This window comes from Corythoichthys intestinalis, chromosome 20, assembly GCF_030265065.1.
Source record: "Corythoichthys intestinalis isolate RoL2023-P3 chromosome 20, ASM3026506v1, whole genome shotgun sequence".
In the NCBI taxonomy this organism is placed as follows: domain Eukaryota; kingdom Metazoa; phylum Chordata; class Actinopteri; order Syngnathiformes; family Syngnathidae; genus Corythoichthys; species Corythoichthys intestinalis.
The window spans coordinates 3,992,384-4,014,396 of NC_080414.1; the positions used below are offsets into that span (position 1 = coordinate 3,992,384).

The 22,013-nt window shown below is 41.1% G+C and overlaps 1 protein-coding gene across 2 annotated transcripts in view; it reads right to left on the reverse strand.

The window, feature by feature from the left end:
• cntnap2a (contactin associated protein 2a) overlaps window positions 1-22,013 on the reverse strand; it is a 674,074-nt gene that overhangs the window by 130,008 nt on the left and 522,053 nt on the right. For both annotated transcript variants that reach the window (XM_057824376.1, XM_057824377.1), the window contains 2 exons: window positions 10,525-10,681; window positions 1,897-2,024 (listed from right to left, as the gene is read on the reverse strand). In XM_057824376.1, coding sequence (XP_057680359.1) covers window positions 1,897-2,024; window positions 10,525-10,681 — 285 coding nt within the window. The remainder of the gene's footprint in view (window positions 1-1,896; window positions 2,025-10,524; window positions 10,682-22,013) is intronic.

Sequence of the window (22,013 nt, forward strand, 5' to 3'; positions counted from 1 at the left end):
GGAAAAAGTAGCGGTTTATAGTCCGAAAATTATGGTATATCTATTGAGAAAATTGGGATGAGATTAGTGCTGCAACAATTAATAGATTAACTCGAGTAATTCAATTAGAAAAAAGCTTCGAATCAAATTTTGCTGCTTCAAGTAATGGTTTAATTGAAGTGGCGTTGTAATGGTTTGTTTTGAAAGTGTTTGCATTTAGTTTTATTGAGTTGGCTGGATACACTGCCTTCTAGTGGCACAGTGAATACGACAGAACTCATTTAACATAGCTGAATCCAGCTGCTCTCGGTTAAGACCAACATAAGGTAAGTTTTTTTATTGCGCTAGTATGTTTTTTATGCATTCGTAATTTAGTTAATAGGTATATGTAGCTGTTTTTTGTGGGAATATGTGTTCAAACCATTTGTTAAGAGCATTGTAAAAAAAAAAAAGTTATGCAAGTTAGCCAATTGTAGTAAACATTAGCATTATATAGCATTTAAACTAGCGGACTTTTGCTATGCGAATTTTTGTAAACATTAGCATTATATAGCATTTAAGCTAGCGGAATTTTGCTTTGCAAGTTAGCTAATTGTTGTAAACATTAGCATTATATAGCATTTAAACTTGCGGACTTTTGCTATGCAAGTTAGCCAATTGTTGTAAACATTAGCATTATATAGCATTTAAGCTTGCGGAATTTTGCTTTGCAAGTAAGCAAATTGTTGTAAACATTAGTGTTATATAGCAGTTAAGCTAGCGGATTTTTGCAATGCAAGTTAGCCAATTGCTCTTCTGCCAAGATTCTACCTAGATCCTAATTTTTTTAATTTTAATTTTTTTTTTTTTTTTTTCAAATACCGTTTGAGGCTAAGCTCAGCCAATTTATTTTCAAATAAAATTGCAATTCTGCATAGTTTAAAGAAACACTTGGGAATTTTATTTCATATTCATTTTCAATGCTCTTTTGCAGTTACAATCTTAGCAAGACTTTGTTTTACATGTCTTCAAATTTATTCTGCAATGCATTAAATGTTCCTAATCCGATTACTCGATTATTTAAACTAATTAGTCGATAGATTTATCTACTACCAAAATATAAATCGATAGTTGCAGCCCAAGATGAGATCATAATCAGACCATCCCTTTGTTGTGCATAGTCTGGTTTTGGTGGCTTCCTTAGTGAAGGTCTTTTTTTCTTTAAAGATCATGACTATTTAAGTATGTCTTATCTGGGAAATTTCTCCAGTTTAAGATGCCATTTAGTAGCCCTGACCATTAAAAGATTTTGCACACTGTCAACAGGAGCATTTTTAATAAGCACGATAACAAGTCTGGAGGTGTTCTTTTGACCCAACCTTTTCTGAACTCTTCACAAAAAGGTTACGCAGCCATGCCTCTGCAGCCAGCTAAGGATTTGCGAAATGTTCATCTTCTCAGCAGCTGAGGTCATTAATGTGCATATTTCATCTTAATTAGGCCATTGCTTCTGCACTAAGATAGATTTCATACCTACAGCTAATGCGAAATGTTCTCGCTGTGTTTCGTCTTCCTGAACAGGCCACCTGAAAAGATGGAAGTTTCTTTTAAGATCTCTCGATCATTATAAAGGAGAGTGCTCAGGCTTTGAGCCACAGCGGTGACCTTTTACCTTACTTTGAAAGAAAGCATCCACTGAGACCACAGACCTCCTCAGCACTCACCATGTAGCCGACATCTTTTTCTTGCAACTCAAGTACTGTAGATACTCGCTTTACTCTGCACTTTATTTTTATTTCAGATTGGGCTTTCATTTCGATTTCATGCACTGCCTTCAGCAAGTACAAATATTGTGACATGGGGTTATGTTTTTATTGCCACTTGGTGTTTTATTGGTTTAGTTATTAGAGTTTATACTTATTATTGTATTGAACTCACCATCTCCCTGGCAGTGTAGTGGTCCTACAGTCAGCTTGGCCTCAGAGCCAGCTCGGTTGGTGTCACCCACTGCAACTTGGCTGACTGGCAGGTGTTCTTTATATGTCAAGAGGCCAGAATCTTCCCTCCTGGAGGACATAGGCAAATAGGAATAAGATGAACACAATTTCAAAATCTGACTACTCCAGTGCTTCTCAATTATTTTCAGTTTGGAAAACTAACCCCCCCCCCCCCCAACCCCCACCCTCCCAACTCTCTGCTGCCACTGTAAATAGTATCATTTGTCTGTAAAATTATTATTCCTATAAGTACACCTCTGCATAACATTGTGTCCTTTTCAATACAGTGGTAGCTAGAGGTGGGAATCTTTGGGCACCAAACGATTTGATTATGATTACTGTCAAGTTCAAAAATAGACCCTTAGGTAGACATTTGTAAAATTACCCAAAAATAAGGAGAGAAGACACTCAGTTTTCTTGGCCAAGGAGAGCAAGGAGGGACTAGACCAGTACTTCTCAAATAGTGGGGCGCGCGCAGCGATGCCAGGGGGGGCGCATGTGACCTCGGGGAACATGTTTTTTTTTTTTTTTTGCGCCGTACTGGAATAAAGTGTACTTGCACATCCACTCAGTAGGTGGCAGTGGCGCTCTCATTTTCAGAGTGCGTGCAGTATTTTTGAACTAAGGAAGAGCACTCAGCACACACAGACAACAGATATGAAGAGCAGTGTGCCATCGCCGTTTTCGAAAGCCGTTTTCCGACCGGACTCACTCACGCAGCGACCCACTGTCTTGTCCGGTTCTCACGTCGCCGCCCGAGAAGTGCCATTTTCGGCTTGGGATCGTCACGACGACCGCCCTCACCTACGGTTCTACCTCGGCCGCCGTGAATGCGCTTTTTTCGTGCCGTTTGCCTTTTAGCTTTGACTTTTAATACAGTGGGTGATGATGAAAGACCACTGTTTACTGTGTCTAAAAATAATTATAGCAGACAGCCAGAAGCCAAATCAATTAAGACGCCACTTAAAGACATTAGACCCCAATCTCATTGTTAAACTGCTTGATTTTTTCAGTGAAAACGTGCCGAATATTGCCAACAATCGTCCTGCTTTGTCAGTGTTATATCAGTAAGCCAGTGAGCATAGTTAGCATGCTAATTGCAAAATAACTCCACACCATTGCAAAGGAGGTAAATACTGTGAGCAGCAAAAATAAAAACTGTCCTGTCCAAGGACACTTTTTTCTTCTTCTTTTATTCAGATTTGTTTTTTCGGTCAAATTTTTTGGCACATTGTCCTCATGAGTGAATGTTTCTAATCAATTTTAATGTGTTATTATTTACTGATTTTATTACATTTTATTTTTCTGTATCAAATGGTCAAAAATGTACCTTGAGTGTATTTTTTAGTTTGGATGTGAATTTTTTTTTTTTTTAAATTCAGGCAAATTGATGCACGTCAAGTCTTCTCTGTTACAAACAAAACAATGTTAATAAAGTTATACTTTATTATAAGTTGATCTATGTTACTTTTTTTCTTTATTAGAAAAAAAGGACACAATGTTAGGCACATACGTATTTATAATAGTAATTTTGTAGACAAATGATACTATTTACAGTGGCGGCAGAGAGTTTGGGGGGGGGGCGCGAAACATTTACGTCTTCCTTGGGGGGGCGTGACAGAAAATAATTGAGAAGCACTGGACTAGACAGAGAAATGCTAGATTACGCTGTATAGTCACCAAAATTGATCTAAAGAAAAACCCTCCTTGCTCTTTTTATTAGGGGTTTGTCCTAACACAGAAGGGTGCCACCCTAAAGGGAGGGGGAAAGCAAGCTTGGAGACACCCATGTGATTTTGGTTGGCTATGTGTGAGCATGTAGGTGGAACTAACTAAATACACGTGTGTAAGCAAGGGCACTTAGGTAAAATGGTCAGAATGACCCAGACACTTCAGTTATGCAATGCTGCGGCCATGGAAGATGTCCTCGAATGGAAGATTGTCCTCGAAAGTCTAGACGAAAGTCCAGACGTAAGATGCTGAAGATGTCCTAGAAGGTCTAGTTACGCAATGTTGCGGCCATGAAGCAAGGCAGTTGTCACACCGACCCTTTTAACACTTTGTTACACTTAAACATTATACCGAGTATAGCGAGCAATAATCATTAACTGGTTATATCAAATAAGAAAAAATATGGCAATATGTATTATGTATGTATTAGGTATATATGCGCACAAGCAAATATTCAATCAATCAAGCAAATATTCAATCAACCCTCGATAATTAACTCAACAATTACGATTCAGTGGCTACGATTCGATTATAAATCGATTATTGATTGGATTGGACTTGATTGGATTACTGTAACTCCTTACTCGCAGCTTGTCCTAAAAGTTCCCTAAAAGGTCTCCAGCTAGTCCAGAACGTAGCAGCAAGACTTTTAACATGAACTAATAGAAGAGAGCACATCACCCCTGTACTCCAAGCCCTTCACTGGCTTCCAGTCGAGTTTAGAATTAAATTTAAAATCCTCCTTCTTACATTTAAGACCATTAATGGTTAGGGGCCATCTTCTCTCACCGATGCTCTGGTTCCATACTGCCCCAACAGAACACTTCGTTCTCAGAATGCCGGGGTACTGGTAGTTCCCAGAGTCTCTAATAGTACAGTAGGAGCTAGAGCCTTTAGCTACCAAGCTCCTAGAAGCCGACACAGTCGGTTCATTTAAGATTAGACTAAAAACGTTCCTATTTGACAAGATTTTAGATACGTTTAAGGTGAAGAAGGTCCTAAAGGAAGAATTCGAAATAGATGTTGATTAATTTGCCAACCAATTAGTTGTTGATTAATCAATTAATTGTTGCACCTCTACGCTACACAAACACAGAAATTGGAATGTTTTAGTATCATTATTAACTAGAAATATATCTTTACTCATCTCTGGCAATTTATGTACTGATTGGTTAAACAATTACCGTAATTTTCGGACTATAAGCCGCCACCCACCAAATTTGACACAAAACGACAAAGTGACAAAATTTGTCCGGATGACACTTAACAACATCTGTCATAAACATTCATTGACCATGACAGTGTCATGTCATAATTATGACGGTCATATGAATAAAGTGTTACCTATTAACACAAATAAATCAACTAATAAGCAGCACTGGACTAGAAGCTACAGGATTCAAAATGAGGGAAAAAGTAGCGGTTTATTGTCCAAAAATTACAGTATATTTATTGCCAAAATTGGGATGAGATTTGTGCTGCAACTATTAATTGATTAACTCGAGTAGTTCAATTAGAAAAAAGCTTCAAATCAAATTTTGCTGCTTCAAGTAATGGTTTAATTGGAGTGGCGTTTTAATGGTTTGTTTTTAAAGTGTTTGCATTTAGTTTTATTGATTTGGCTGGATACACTGCCTTCTAGTGGCACAGTGAATACGACAGAAGTCATTTACCATAGCTGAATCCAGCTGCTGCCTGTTAAGACCAACATAAGGTAGTTTTTGTTTGAGCTAATGTGTTTTTTTATGCATTTGTAATTTAGTTTATAGGTATATGTAACTGTTTTTTTGTGGGAATATGTGTTCCAACCATTTGTTAAGAGCATTGTAAAAAAAAAGTTATGCAAGTTAGCCAATTGTTGTATACATTAGCATTATATAGCATTTAAGCTTGTGGAATTTTGCTTTGCTAGTTAGCCAATTGTTGTAAACATTAGCTATTTGACAAAGCTTATGGTCAGGCTAGTTGAAAACAGATTGGACTCACAGTTCAGTCTAAGCTGCACTAGAAGCTATAATGCTGGGGGAAGTACAGCCACTGAGTCCTATCCCCTGTTTCTCACTCTACCTACCACCTGTCTTTATTTCTCTTTTCTAATTCTAATATCTAGTTGACTAGTCTCTTCATCACTAGTCACCCGGTGTCCCCTTTCCCCCCTCCCCTCTGGGGGAGGGGCTATTTTTCAGCCGCAGCCTCCTGACTATCCTGACCCCTGGCTGGATGGACGTCCTCGCCACCGATTCTGTTCATAATCAGTTGACGCGTTGAGGGAGTTTGGTTTGGTGACCTCAGCATTGCATCTCTGATTTTGCAGATGATGTGGTGCTGTTGGCTTCATCAAGCCGTGACCTCCAACTCTCACTGGAGCGGTTCACAGTCGAGTGTGTAGCGGTTGGGATGAAGATCAGCACCTCCAAATTCGAGACCGTGGTCCTCAGTCGGAAAAGGGTGGAGTGTCCTCTCCGGGTTGGGGATGAGATCCTGCCCCAAGAGGAGTAGTTCAAGTATCCTGGGGTTTTGTTCAGGAGTGAGGGTAGGACGAAGCGGGAGATCGACAGGCGGATCGGTGCAGCGTTTGCAGTAATGCGAACTCTGCACCGATCCGTAGTGGTGAAGAAGGAGCTGAGCCGAAAGGCGAAGCTCTCGATTTACCAGTCGATCTACGTTCCTACCCTCAACTATGGTCACGAGCTGTGGGTCGTGACTGAAAGAACAAAATCCCGGATACAAGCGGCCGAAATGAGTTTCCTCCGCAGGGTGTCCGGGCTCTCCCTTAGATATAGGGTGAGAGTCACTGTTATCCGGAAGGGACTCTGGGTCGAGCCACTATTCCTCCGCATTGAGAGGAGCCAGCTGAGGTGGCTCGGGCATCTGGCATAGATGCCTCCTGGACGTGTTCCGGGCATGTCCCGCCGGCGTTCCACACAAACGTACATCGAGATCTCACTAAGCTTTGCAATTGGAGGCATGAGACTCATTTTTCCAGACTCCCTTAGAGAGCCCAGACACCCTGCAGAGGTGAGAAGATCAGTCATCCGGGAGGGACTCTGCGTCTATCCACTACTCCTCCGCGTTGAGAGGAGCCAGCTGAGGTGGCTCGGACATCTGGTTCGGATGCCTCCTGGACGTCTCCCTGAAGAGGTCTTTCGGGCATGTCCCACTGGCGGGAGGCCCTGGGGACGACCCAGGACACGCTGGAGGAGCTGGTTGATGTGGCTGCGGAGAGGGAAGTCCGGGCTTCCCTGTTAAATCTGCTACCCCTGTGATAAGACCCCGGAGCAATGAAAGATGGATGGATGGCATTATTTTATTCATTTTCTGTTCTTTCATATTATGAAATCCATGACTGTCGCTTCCCGCTGCAGTCGCATCGTGCCCAGTGTGTTGGCTTTTAGCTCATCGGTGACGACTTTCGCATTTCGCCATCGCTCATCACCTCCCGTGTGTTTTGCCCCTTACAATGAAAACAAGGGAATTTATCTAATTTAAAGGAGGTGTGTTTTTAAAGTGTGCTGTGTAATGTTTGTGTTTGAATGAAACATTGGTAGTGACGATCATCATTTGTTCATGATTGCTTTTGAATTTCGACTGCTTCCCGAAATACTATAATAAACGATGCTAATGAGATTCGCGCATATGACGAAGGTGTTAATCGATTGCAACACTCAGTCATGGAGTGATCGACCACGAAACAAAAAGTTTGCCTAATAGGCTCCTTGACCTTTACAATTAGAGTTTCAAAATAAATGATCTTCAGAAACTTCTTAGGGGAAAAACGTATTCTGAGGGTGACCTTTGAGAATTAATTGAAAGGGTAAAACCTGGCGAAACAATTCAGAGACTCCTGACCAAGACCCAGGGTTGTTGATTTGTAATTTAGGAACGTCCTTCGAAAGGCCTCCTCTACAAATCACGTTTCTAAGCTTTTTAAATAATCCCTCAACACTAGGGCTGCGAATGTATAGGATGGAGTGTCCCCAGAACTTTGGGCTCAGGGGTTTGATCCCAGCTGTCAAAGTGTCAAAGTGTCCTTGAGGAAGATGACCTGGCAACAGAGTTGCTGTCCTTTGGGAAGGCTAGCGCCTTGATGTGTGAATGGTCACATGCAACCTTGCAAAGCACACTTGGCACTGCAGGCACTTAAGTTAGACGAGTGTGTGTGGTCCATTTAAGCTTGTCCATTGAACCTGGAACGAAATTTCCTTGTACTTATTGTAATGAAGATCTGAAAACAGCTTTTCTGATCTTGCAGGAAATATAACAGCATGCTGAATGACAATTGAATGCGCTACCAGTTTTTTATTTTTATTTTTATTTTTAAGTAAAACACGCACCCACTTTGACACTTGAAAGGTGTACTTACAAGTCTTTCCGCAAATCACAGGCTCCAGGACTTGTGGGTGCACTTCCCTAGTTGCAACCATAACTGTACATAGTTGGTGAACTTGACAAGAAGTTAAAAATCTTTGTTAAATCTCGTAAACGCCAGAATATATTTTAATCAGATATTCATTTTTTAAACCCTTTGCTCTCCGTAATGTACAATCAGGGACGCCGGCGTCCCCTTGATTACTGTGTGACATAATGTCTGTTGTATTCGTCATAAAGACATAATTTTTGATCAGTGTATAGACCAGTGGTTCTTACCTTGCTAAAGGTACCGAACCCCACAAGTTTCACATGTGGATTCACCAAACCCTTCGGAATTAGATATTAAAGCAATATATCTATAATATATCTAAGCTACCAAGCTAACAACTGAGCAAATTCCCTTTCAAAATTCCTCTCACTTTTACAACCACATTTTATAAACAGGTCACAATTTGAGACCAGGCTGCCCATTGGTCTGTTGTAATACCTCATACCAAGTGTGAGTCAACCTTCCACTGAGCAAACCAGTTCCTCCTCCCATCAGATCGAGGACTAGCAGTTAAAAGAAATGGATTAAGCCCGTAAATTGGGAGCAAACCAGTCCAAAATCCGGTCTAAAAAGCCACTTTGCCTGGATTTAATCAGCACACGAAAATAGGGCTCCGCATTTGTTTACCTTCGCCGAACCCCTTAGACTTACTCACCGAGCCCCTGGGGTTCGATTGAACCCAGGTTAAGAACCACTGGTATGGACAAATAGAAGTTCTTTCATTCAACACCAGATGGCACCACTGTCGCGTCGCAATTAAATGACTTTTTAATCTAGTTGAAGTTCGCGTCAGTAGCCGCCATCTTGCATCCGCAAAGTTTCCTATCACGTCTCTGCTGGAATCATCTGTTTTTCTCACAACTACATTGACAAAACGGCAACACATCGACAAGGGAGTGGTAGAAGAAGGTGTAGAACACCAGAAGAGCATCAAGTCCTTAGGTGCAGTGTTTCGTCAACGATGACTATAACGAAAATATTTCGTCAACGAACAATTTTTTTGTCATGAAGACAACAAGACAATAACGAGCTAAAAAATATTTTGGGAGACAAACATAACAAGCGTAATGCCAGTTTTCGTCTGACGAGACAAAAATGAGACGAAAATGTTCTGTCACATGCTCACGACGTGTGACAATTTATTTGTAGTTGGCCTGCATCGTAGCAGTGTCTGGTTGTGCCACTCATGTGACGTGCTGCGCCAGCCCCGCCTCGACACGCCAGTGTGTTTCCAGTCTCCAAACTGGCACACTCGGTAAGATTGGTTTTCTTATCTTAGCCAGAGAGAATATGCAATGTTGCTTTTGCCTTTAAAGGTCTGTGCTGAGTGATCATTCGTCACACACTGAATGCTACTCATAGCGTTAGCATAGCTTTCGCGGTCATGTTAGCATTGCGAGCGTGTTCTTAAACTCTCAGACAACTTTTTTTTTTTTTAGGCGAGTTTTCGTCAACAAAAACTAGACAAAGACCCATTTTAAAATGACTAAAATATGACTAAGACTAATAAGTACTATCATCCAAAAAGACAAAAATTAAAAGGTCTGCCAAAACCAACACAGCTAAAGAGAAGTTAAACATCTTTGTTCAATCTCGTAAGCGCCAGAAAATTGTTTAATCAGATATTCATTTATTTAATGATTAATTTAACAATCAGGGATGCACCTTGGTTTCTGCAGGCTATAACGTCTTGTCATAAAAACATTTTACAGTTTCATTTTTGGCCAGTATGTAGACGGATGTTCTCTGTTTCATTCAACACAAGATGGCAGCACTTTCACGTCGTAACTAAATGAGTATCAAGCCAGTCCAAGTTCGCGCGAGTGGCTGCCATCTTGCATCCGCGATGTTCCATATCAAGTTCTTGCTGGAATGACGAAATGGCATTACAGCGACAAGGCAGGGGAAGAAGAAGGGGTAGAACACCAGAAGAGCATCCAGTCATTAGGAGCCGAGTACAAGCAGTGAATTATGCTGAGTCTGAAGATGAGTCCCCAGAAAGAGGGGACATGGATTCAGAGGAAGAGGATTTGATCAACAATGACATTGATCTCCTCCGAGAAGGTAATAAAATGAAAATATAAGGCCATTTATCATGAACTTATCAAAGATTATTGCCCATGTGAACAATGACAAAAGATGTTTTTCTGGTTGTAAGATGCTAAAATCTATTAGAAACCTAAAAAAAATCATTGATGTTGTTGCTGTTGTTTAAAAACTACACTAAAAAAGTGCCATTTTTGGAATGTAAATGACTCCGCGCTCATTTGCTTAACCTCGATGTGCAATACGTCAAATTAAAGCTAAGAATTTTTATGATCGTTTGTCAAATGCTTACTGATATTTATAGTTTATCAGTAATCAGGTCATGGGTGTGATTTTCCATATTCGGCATTTGAAATTCTTCTATCTACTTACCATTGCGAGTGGTCGGCATCACAGTTGCAGTCGTACTTTGGGTCAGTGCAATTCCTATCGATGCCGCAGGCACACTTCTGGATGCCAGGACCCGAGCCCCCCCAGTAGAAGTGTTTTTCACTCCCCCGGCCCACCCACCATGTGTAGGGAGTGCCATCTGGGAACGGGAAAAAAAAAAAAAAATAGTCGTCAGGTATTTCCATTCACATCATTCATACTGAACATAGCATGGTGACCGTAATGTGTTTGTTAAATATATTGTACACAAGTGAAAGTCTAATCAAGTCATAGCAGCGATTCTTTGCTGTTAAAATACTCAGCTTTGTTATTGTCGTTTGAAAAATCCGGCTAGCAACTTTCACTCCAAGTAATGATTTACACCGTAGAGGCAAATCTATTAAATGGCTAGTGAATATGATCTACGAATCGTTAAAAAGTGCTTCAATACATATCAAAAAACAACAAGATGGACACAAACAAGTCCTGATAACGATGATGATCTGCTATTGATTACATTGGCGTTGCTCATTGATCTGGTCAAAATCGATTTTTGAAAATAAATACTGACTCATACATTAGATTCAGATTCAGATTCAGAATATTTATTGTCATTGTTAAATATAAACTTTGCACACTAACGTGGCAGAGGAACACATCAATTGTTTCTCAATATATATTCCAATAAAAGAGGAACTTGAACAATATTACATTTACCTCCTAACTCCAGCATTGTCAATACCAATTCGGTGGATTTCATTTCAAGCAATGATATTGTCAAAGTCATACTGTTAAAAAAAAATTATGCAACCATACTTGATGCCTTAAGAATCAACAATCCTACACTCACCTATATTTATAATGCACTTAAAACACCCCCCCACACACACACGACTGAGCAATGTGCACAAACAAAATTCAAACATCATGATAAATAAGTCATATACTACAACTACTATAACATAAGTCATTGGTTGCCGGAGTGTTGCGTAATGTATTTTGCATGTGGCATTTTTTTTTGCCATGTGTCAGACTTAAAAAAAATGCCACATGCCTAAGTACATTTTTGCCAAATGGGAGAAAAAAATGCCACATGCCAAAATCCATTTTGCCACGTACCCAAATAAAAGCAACATACTACAATCCATTTTGCCACATGCCTAAAAAATATGCCACGTGCCAAAAACCTTTTTGCCACACCCCCAAAAAATTGCCACATGCCAAAATACATTTTGCCACATACAAAAAAAAGCAACATACCGAGATCCATTTTGCCACATACCAAAAAAAAAAAAAAAAAAAAAAAAGCCACATACCAAAACCCATTGTACCAAATACCCCCAGCAAATGGCACATGGCAAAATATATTTTGCCACATGGCATTTTGCCACATGGGAGAAAAAAATGCCACATGCCAAAATATAGTTTGCCACATGGCAAAAAAATGCCACATTGCAAAATCTATTTTGACACATACCAGTTGATGAGCTGATAGATTGGTGTTCAAATACATATTTGCAGCTGTATCACACAAATACATTGTTAAAAAAAAATCATGTAGGCCTATTGTGACTTCTGGATTTTTCTTTTTAGATCATGTCTCTCAGAGTGGAAATGCACATATGATGACAATTTCAGACTCCTCCATTATTTCTAAGCGGGAGAACTTGCAAACTAGCAGGCTGTTCAAATACTCTACACTGTCCATATGTGTGTTCCAGCTTTGTCAAAAGTGAAGTAATAAGCTTCAAAAACCACAATTGCCTTGCTGTCTGTAAAGCTGAACAACTGCACATGTAGTTAGGACAGAACACGTCATATTATTAAAGTAAAGTAAAAAATCAGATACCGTGAGGTATAATAAAGTACTGTTTATTTAACTAAAAAAATGATTGGAGACAAAACAGCGGACGAGACTCCAGTGTCGTAAAGTTGAAATCGTGTAAGGACGTCTTGACCCGGGGACTACCTGTATAGAGTTCTGATGTTGGATTAGGACTATTTATTTAATTCATGAGCAATGCAGGTTAGGTAACAGAAGGAGCAAGTGTAGGAGTATGCGGATGGCACCACGCACAATGAGACTCATGAAATGTGCCAGCTCCAGGTCTCATGTGAGATGGCGTTTAAGCTCTGCCAAAACAAACTGACTGAAGAGAGGAGAGGGTGAGGAAAAGGGGAGATGTAGGGAGCGAGGATGACAGCATGGATAGAAAAAGATGTGCAAGAGGAGGACAGTGGTGAAATTGTACTGACAGAGGACTCAGAGCCATGAAGAGAGGGGTCACTGCGTTACTTGACTGAGAAGCATAACGCAATGTGTGCACACGTGTGTGTGCTAGTGTGGAGTAGAGAGAGAGAGAAAGCATGTTTGGCTGAGTAGGAAAGTGTAGAAAAGATGAAAATACTTAGAAAGCTTTTCCTAGTTTTCAAAGATAACAGAACAAACAATACTACACTTGACATGAGTCAGGTTTAAAGTACAGCCTTGGGGTCTGGTAAATTTTCCTTGGCGAAAAAAAAAAAAAAAACTACATAATTTATTCACAGCAATTCCATTCCTGGAAAATTACTGCGATTTCCCCACTAGACTCCGGTAAAGAGAATACCATCCGTCCATTTTCAACAACACTTTTCATTGTCAGAGTCGTGCAGAAGGTGGACTGCACCCTAAACTGGTTGCCAGTCAGTCGTAGGGCACACACAGAGATAGAGAACCATTTACACTCAGAATCTCATGCCAAAGTCAGCCGAATGTACCACAACGCCATCAGAGACATTACGGGGAATACAATTATATTATTACATGGCTCTATGGAATCTACCGAACAGGTTGTAATTTCATTTCAGTTTGAACGTGAAGGTGAGCAGTTGCTATGAGGGGCTACAGCTAACCCACTTGATCCCTGAAATGAATTAGAGGTGCAGGTTGTGGATAGAATACAGTGGTATGAAAAAGTATCTGAACATTTTGGAATTTCCCACATTTCTGCAAAAAAAAAAAAAACAACCCTCACATGTGATCTGATCTTTGTCAAAATCACACAGATGAAAATACAGTGTCTGCGTTAACGAAAACCACCCAAAAATTTATAGCTTTTCATATTTTAATGAGGATAGCATACAAACAATGAGAGAAGGGGGGCAGGGGGAGTAAATGTACCATCTGCCTATAGAGACTTAAAGAGCAATTGAAACCAGTTTTACCAAACAATTAAGTCAGGAGTGTGCCCAATCACTGATGAGTGGTTTGAAGTAAAAAAAAAAAGTTAAAAGTAAAAATTGTCTTGATGAGAAGCATTGTCTGATGTGCATCATGTCTAGGTCAAAAGAGCTGTCTGAAAACTCACGATCATGGATTGTTGATTTGTATAAAGCTGGGAAAGGATATAAAACCATCTCTTAAAGTCTGAATTTTCATCATTCAACCGTCAGAGAAGTTATCTACAAATGGAGAGTTTGGCACTGTTGCTTTTCTCTCAAGGAGGGGCCGCCCACCAAAGATGACGCCAAGAGTTCAGCGCAGAATAGGTAAAAAAGAACCCTAGAGCGTCTGCTAAAGACTAACAGAAATCACTGGTACAGTCTGTCAAGTTCAAAAATAGACCCTTAGGTAGACATTTGTAAAATTACCCAAAAATAAGGAGAGAAGACACTCAGTTTTCTTGGCCAAGGAGAGAAAAAGAGGGGCTAGCCAGAGGAATGCTAGATTACGCTGTATAGTCCCCAAAATTGATCTCCTTGGCCAAGAAAACTGAGTGTCTTCTCTCCTTATTTTTGGGTAATTTTACAAATGTCTACCTAAGGGTCTATTTTTGAACTTGACATTTAATTGGTCCTTCGAGCCGTATTTGAACCAGCGACCTAAGGATCTACAGTCCTCGAATGGAAAGCTGTCCTCGAAGGTCTAGACGAAAGTCCAGACGCCAGGTGCTGAAGATGTCTCGGAAGGTCTAGTTACGCAATGATGCGGCTATGAAGCAAGGCAGTTGTCATCCCGACCCTCTTTACCCTTTGTAACACTTAAACATTATACTACATTATACTACAACCTAGTATATCAAGCAATAATCATTTACTGGTTATATCAATAATAGAAAAATATGGCAATATGTATTATTTATGGAATATATGAGCACAAGCAAATATTCAATCAATCAAGCAAATATTTAATCAATCAACCCTCGATAATTACCTCAACACAGTCCAATATCTCTGTGCACACATCAACTCTATGTAAAACTATGGCCAAGAATCGTGTTCATTGAAGGACTCCACGGAGGAAGCCACTACTGTCTAAGAAAAAACATTGTTGCTCTTTTAATGTTTGCAAAAAGGCGTGTGAACACTCCACAGAAGTTGTGGCATAATATTTTGTGGACTGATGAAACCAAAGTGGAATTGTTTGGGAGTAACACACAACGTCATGTGTGGAGGAAAAATGGAACAGCTCACCAACATCAACACCTCATCCCCAACGTGAGGCATGGTGGAGGGAGCATCATGATTTGGGGCTGTTTTGCAACCTCAGGGCCTGGACAACTTGCAATCATTAATGGAAGAAGCAATTTAAAAGTTTATCAGGATGTTTTGCAGGAAAACTCCAGGCCGTCTGTCAGACAGTTGAAGCTAAAAAGAGGATGGATACTGCAACAAGACAATGATCCAAGCCACAGAAGTAAATCAACTTCAGAATGGTTTAAGAAGAACAAAATACACGTTCTGGAGTGGCCAAGTCAAAGTCCAGACTTGAACCTCATTGAGATGCTTTGGCATGACTCAAAGACAGCGTTTTATGCCAGACATCCCAAGAATCTGACTGAACTACAGCAGTTTTGTGGCGAAAAATGGGCCAAGATTAGTCCTGATCGATGTGCCAGAATGATCTGCAGCTACAGGAAGCGTCTGGTTGAAGTTATTGCTGCCTGAGAAAAAATATTTTATACATGCTTATAAAGCACAATTATTAACTGCTGTGAAACTATATGCTTGCATGTGAGAGTGTATTCATGTTCGTGTGTTCCAAATATGTTTGCTTCATATACAGTGCTGCTCGAAAGTTTGTGAACCCCACAGCGATGGTCAGATTTTTTGTAAAAAAAACTAAAATAACCTTATTAAATGTTAAGTTATACCCAAATCCACAATACTGGCATTCCAAATAGTGGACTGAAACAAAAGAAATAGTTATATTGTCATTCTTTATTTAACAAAAGTGGTTGATTTAAGAAAAACTCAGATATCATGTGTGCAAAAGTATGTGAACCCCTTCAGTTAATAGGATATTGCGCCTCCTTTTGCAGAGATTACCTCAACCAAACGGTTTCTGTAGTGACTAATCAGCCTCTCACATCTACTTTGGGGGATTTTTGCCCATTCTTCCTTGCAGAACGCAGTCAGTTGAGAGAGGTTTGATGGGCGTCTGGCATGAACTGCTCGCTTCAGGTCCCGCCACAGCATTTCAATGGGATTTAGGTCAGGACTTTGACTGGGCCAGTCCAGAACACGAATCTTCTTCTTTTTCAGCCATTCCTTGGTTGTATTGCTGGAATGCTTTGGATCATTATCATGTTGCATGATCCACCTTCTGCCAAGCTTTAACTTCAAAACAGATGGCGTCAGGTTATGTTCTAGGATTTGACAATATTCCTCAGAATTCATGATTCCCTGGACTATGTGGAGTTGTCCAGGTCCTGAGGATGAAAAGCAAGCCCAGATCTTGACATTCCCACCTCCATGCTTCACTGTTGGGAGAAGGTTCTTTTGGTGGTATGCAGTGTTGACTTTTCGCCAGACATGGCGGTTTTGGTTGTGACCAAACAGTTCAATTTTGCACCTACATCAGTTGATGAAAACTCTTTTTAATTTAGTCTCGACAACACAACTGTTAAAAAAACAAAAAAAAAACTACTGAATTGATTGATTAGGAAATCAGGTTGAAATAATAGAAAATTCCAAAATGTTGAGGGGGTTCACAAACTTTTGAGCAGCACTGTATTCCTTTGGACTTCCACAGTAGCCACTGCTGACTTTTATTCATACCGATTCAAATCATTCTGAATGGAAATTTCAGATCAGCTGTTTACATGTCACTTCATCTATTCCGATCCAGCGTTTGCATGTGACTGCCTTTATTCCGAAAGGACGTTTGACAACTGCCGTCTGACATGCGCAGATTAATCAAAACAAAGCGTCACGTTGCAAAACATGGAGATCGATCGTCGGAGTGCTGCTGTTTTAACTTTAACCCACTTGTTGTGTTTGTGGGGTCGTATCCGCTTCTGCTGTTTTGCTCTTTTGCCTTGTAGTAGCCGGTTTTCCACCGGTTTCTAATCTGGTCAACGCTCCGGTCTATTCCGGCTTCGTGTAACCTCTAGTGAACTTTTTTAAATAGTTCACTGTTCCTCGTTTTACGCCCGTCTAAGCGAGCAATTATATTCAATTCTTTTAAAGTTTGAATTAAATACAATCTTTCCGCCGGACTCCAATTAGGTGCGCTGTGCTTGGAAGCCATGTTGCAAGTGACGTTACTTACGTCACAAAGTGACGTCACCACGTCAGTACGGAGCATGTGCAGAAAGAACGCAACCAGACACCATTCCGCTTCCCTGTTTACATGATATAATTTAACTTCTAATCGGTTTGGGAAAAGGAATATTCCACCCCTGTGAATCGGAATGAAATTCCATTCGGTTTGGGCCTGTTCATTCCGAATGAGGTGTTTATATGGAACACATTTATTCGGTTTGAACAAATATTCCGATTGTAATTGGAATATTTGGCTCCATGTAAACGTGGCAAATGACGCCTGTTGACTGCCTTATCAAGATATGACTCCCTCTTGTACCAGCCAGAGCTAGTTTACAAGGTCATAACTCAGGATGTTTTTCTGTGGAAAATCCCCAGGTTGGGCTGTAATAAGTTTCACTTCTGTTTCACAGTAAGCATCCAGTTTTGAGAAACAACACCAAATAATGAGAAGCAGTTAGAGCTGACTCACTTCCCAAACTGTTGCTATTCTGAAGTAACCAATCATCGCACACCACGCACCCACTGTTATGACATGTGTTGATTACTACTACATAAAAAGGCAACACGGGAACTCGGCAGTTGGGAGACGACTCGCGACGCTACACAGCCGTGTGGAGCCTCGCAGCTGCCGACCCCGTGTGCACGTTAAACTTTGAAGCTGACTCGAGTGATTCCTGACTGCAAATGGTTTAATCTCCGATAAGGTGGGAGGTTTCTTTCGTTGTAACTGTCGAATACTCGTGTGTTTTATTTCCTGACACTGCCAAAGGGGGGGGGGGGATATTAAATGTGATGGTTCACTTACTAACTTTAAACCCTTCTATCATAGTTTGCATACTATCCTCATTAAAAGATGAAAACCTATAAATGTTTGGTTGGTTTTAGTTAAAGCAGACACTTTTTACATCTGTGTGATTTTGGCAAAGATCAGATCACATTTGATGGTGATTTTAAGCAGAAATGTGAGAAATTCCAAATGTTCAGATACTTTTTCATACCACTGTAAGTGCAAATTCAAGTTCTTGTGAAAAACTGTATAATTAGGATACTTGTCCGAGCAGACAGTCATTACAATCGCCTTGGGGACCCTTCAGACTCCGTCCAACAAAGTTATTATTATGAACAAAACAACATGACCAAACAAAATACAAACAGACCAACTTGGGCAACGACAAATGAACACGATCTTCCAAAATCTAAACAAGCCATCTGACAGACCCCTAACAGCAATATACTGAGCTAAAATCAACAAAGTGTTTGGCTACGTTGCTTTTATATTTGCCAATTTGCCCTCACTTTTTCTGTGTGACTCTTTGACCATCCAAATAGTCTGCTTTAACCCCAATGTTACTACAAAAGTGGTTTAATGCATCACCTGAGCAGCAGAGCTGCGATACAATTTATTATGCTACTACTTCTCGACAAAAGCTCTTTGATGTTAAGCTTTGTTTGCACTGGAAAGTAAATTATCACATTATTTCAAGGAATGTAACCATTAAAAAAAACATACTGCCAGACCATTGTTTCAGTCTTACCTTCCCCCAAGAGAACTTATTAAAACTGTTTCATTGTAGATTCTTTTGCTGGGGGTTTGACTTTTGCAACATAACTGAATTTTCAAGGAATATGCATCCACGGGATGCGGTACAAATGCCTGTCTAATGACGCACTATAGTGATCATGATCAAACAGGCGGTTGACACCAAATCTATGAAGCTAGTATGTGTTTTACTTAAGTAAAAGTGCAGATACAGGTGCAATTTGATGATACAGGTTGTTGGAATGCCTGCTGGGCATTGCTGCCTGACGCACCTCCATCGGTACACTCGATGCAATTGTGCTTCCCTATACACCTATGGGCAGGAAAGGGTAATGAGCTGGGGACCACCAGTCACAGATGTTTTGCTCCTTTAACCCCAGTAAATCTCTCGGTGGCGAAGCTATGGCAGGTGTCCTTACCTGCCACCCTCTGCTGATGCATAGGTGTTCTGCCCCCACCCACTGTCTCTCCTCCTTAGCCTTAGCCAGTTCAGTTCCTTGATGGCTTTCTGGCTCCCTGCTCCTGTGCAGCCAATGTCTCAGAGCAGGCAAACTGTTGAGGCTCCTACACCCCACTTCAATGGGGTGTGTAACGACTTTCCAGCCAGCCTCCTGACACTCTGCTGCCAAATCGGCAAATCTGGAACGCTTGCGTTCGTTGGCAGCCTCCATCCCCTGCTCCCATGGGACAATGACTTCCACCAGCAGGGTGGTCTTGTGTGGGACTGACCACAAGATCAGGTCTGGTCTGGTCGAAACGATGTTTCAACTATCTCCTTGAGAAACTGGAGCTGTCACTCCAGGTTTACCCTCATGATCCACTCATTATCAGGTGAGAGGAGTCTTGATGTTGCTCTCTGGTGGGTGGGTTCGGGGGTCACCTTAGCTCTTGCAAAGGGGATGGGCGGTCTCACTGAAGCGGGAGGTTCGCTGTTGGATCGTTGTCTGCATGCCTCTGCCACCTTTTTTTGTACCAGATCATGTCACTATCTATAGCAGCCTTGAGCTAATATCTTTTTGCAGCCTGATAGGATGTGCTGTAGACTAGTATTGCTGGTCTTGCCCAAGGGGCAGCTTTATTCCGCGCGGAACCCCGGGTGGAGGTTTCAGGGACAAGGTAGAGTGTCACAGGTGGACTTGATTAGGAAGCTGAGTCTGGCTTGGGGGATCTTCTACAGATCCGGCAATGACAAGGGCCTGTCTGTGACACCTTCCCAAAACATCCAGCCTCTTGGCGGCTTTGAGACACTGCTTTGACGCATAGCCTGTCTTGCTCTGTCCTTGCCACTTCTCCCACCACTATAGCTCTTAATTGCTCCTTGGAGGCCTTGGACGAAAAGAGGTGGGCCTCGCCTCTCCCAAACCCTTCCCGACCCTCCCGATGACCTTCTGGTGCTTTAACCTGCTGATGGTCTTGTCAACCTCCTCCTGGGCTTTCCACTTTCTCCCTGTTCGCACTTGGGAACCCACTGCTTTCACTAGCTGTTCAGTGGACTCCCTCAGCTCCAGCACCAGCCGGGCCGTTTCCTGATGGATTTCATTGGCATTTGTAGCGTGTTCCTTCCGAATAGCCTCACTTCTGAAAGGCATCTACAGAGGGGAGAACAAGTATTTGATGCAATACTTGTTCTCCCCACTGTATGTAGGCCCAGCCACTTCTTGATGAACTAGTTTGCTAACCTGTCCATCTTAAAAAATAAGTACAATTAGTAGAATAAGTACAATTATCTCATAAAACAATTAGCGGCCATCTAACTTTTTTGTAGGCAAAGTATTCCCATACCAGCGACTTTGCTTTCTTCGATGGGGGAAAATTTTCAGGAGCGTCACCTCCTCCAGCCATTGTGAGTCACTGAGCAACAATCGGAGGGTTATAGGGGATTTTCCCCTGCAATTTTGGGACATAAAAAATAGCTAATACCGTAAGTACGGTATGACGGAAAATTTTAGGGGTTTTGAAAATTGTGAAAGGAATATTTTATTCATGCTTATAAAACAATTAACTGCTGTGAAACTATATGCTTGCATGTGAGACTGTATTCATGTTCGTGTCTTCCAAATATGTGTGCTTCATATATGCCTTTGAACTTCCACAATGTGACTGCCAAAATATGACTCCCACTTGTACCAGCCAGAGCTAGTTTCCAAGGTCATAACTCAGGATGTTTTTCTGTTGAAAATCCCCAGCTTGGGCTGTAGTAAGTTTCACTTCTGTTTCACAGTAAGCATCCTTAGGTAACACCGTTTCAATAGTATAAAGGAACTTGGCTCACTTTGTCTCACTGTACTCCTGCGTGATCACAGCACTTGACTGGATCACACCATTTGTACCCTTGATATATATCTTGTTTATAAAATCTTCGAAGCAGGCAATCCTTGGCTGAGTTTGATTATTTCTCTTATTTGAGCTATTGATTGCTACTTGTCTTGGGGTTCAAAATGAACTTCCCTGACAAAACCGTGATGTTTTCTTACCACGGTATACCTTGAAACCGGTAACCGGCACATGTCTACATGTAACGCTGGAGACAGTTTGAAAAGCAGTGGAGTAAAAAGGACAGATACCTGCTGTAAAATGTTGTGGTCTTGGCTACATTCTACCTCTGGTGTTGATGTGTGGCAATAGATGTGTAAACACAACTCCTCAGTATAAAGTTTTTAGTATCAAAGACTTGCAAACAGGCTTTCAACAAGATTTGAACATGCAACATTTAAAAGCACACTCCTTATGACTGCTCAAACATAGTAAACATGTGCTTGCTCTCAATCTCAAGGGCTCTGGATAAGACAAGCAAGATGTCAGCCGGGAAAAAAACAAAACATTTTCTCTCCACTGTGTCTGCAAAGTACTGGATAAATTAATCTTTGTCAGAGTGTCTTGGTCCCTTGCTCTTTGTTGTCTGCCAATTTGTTTGTGTTTGTTGAGAGCCTAGCCTTGTCTCTTCGCTCAGCTCAGCTCAGCAGCAGTCGCTCTCTGTGAGCCTCATATCACCACATCGTTTTTTTCGTTAATGGAAGTCATATTAGAAATGGGATTAAGTCGATAGTGGTGCAAGGAAATATAAAGTGAGATTTTTTTTCATGTTCTCTGTCTTGGTCATATTTCTCCACAAGTGTGTGTATCAAACCTTCTCTCAAGGAACACCTATTCATCACTTGATTCAAAGACCCTCTCGACCCTGAAGCCATTTCCCCAATCTCGATCACTCCCCCACATTAGCCGTCTCTATACGCCGAGCTTCCCACCTTTTCCTTGCACTCTCATATCTTTTGGTCTCACAGGCCCTTTTCGCCTTTATCCATCTTCCCATTATCTGGCCACTTGCTCCTAGGTAGGCATTTGCTGTGCCTTGATCTTTCATATCTGCCTCCTCACTCGCTCTTTCGGTCAAGATCTGTACAGTGTCTCTGTGACTCTTGCT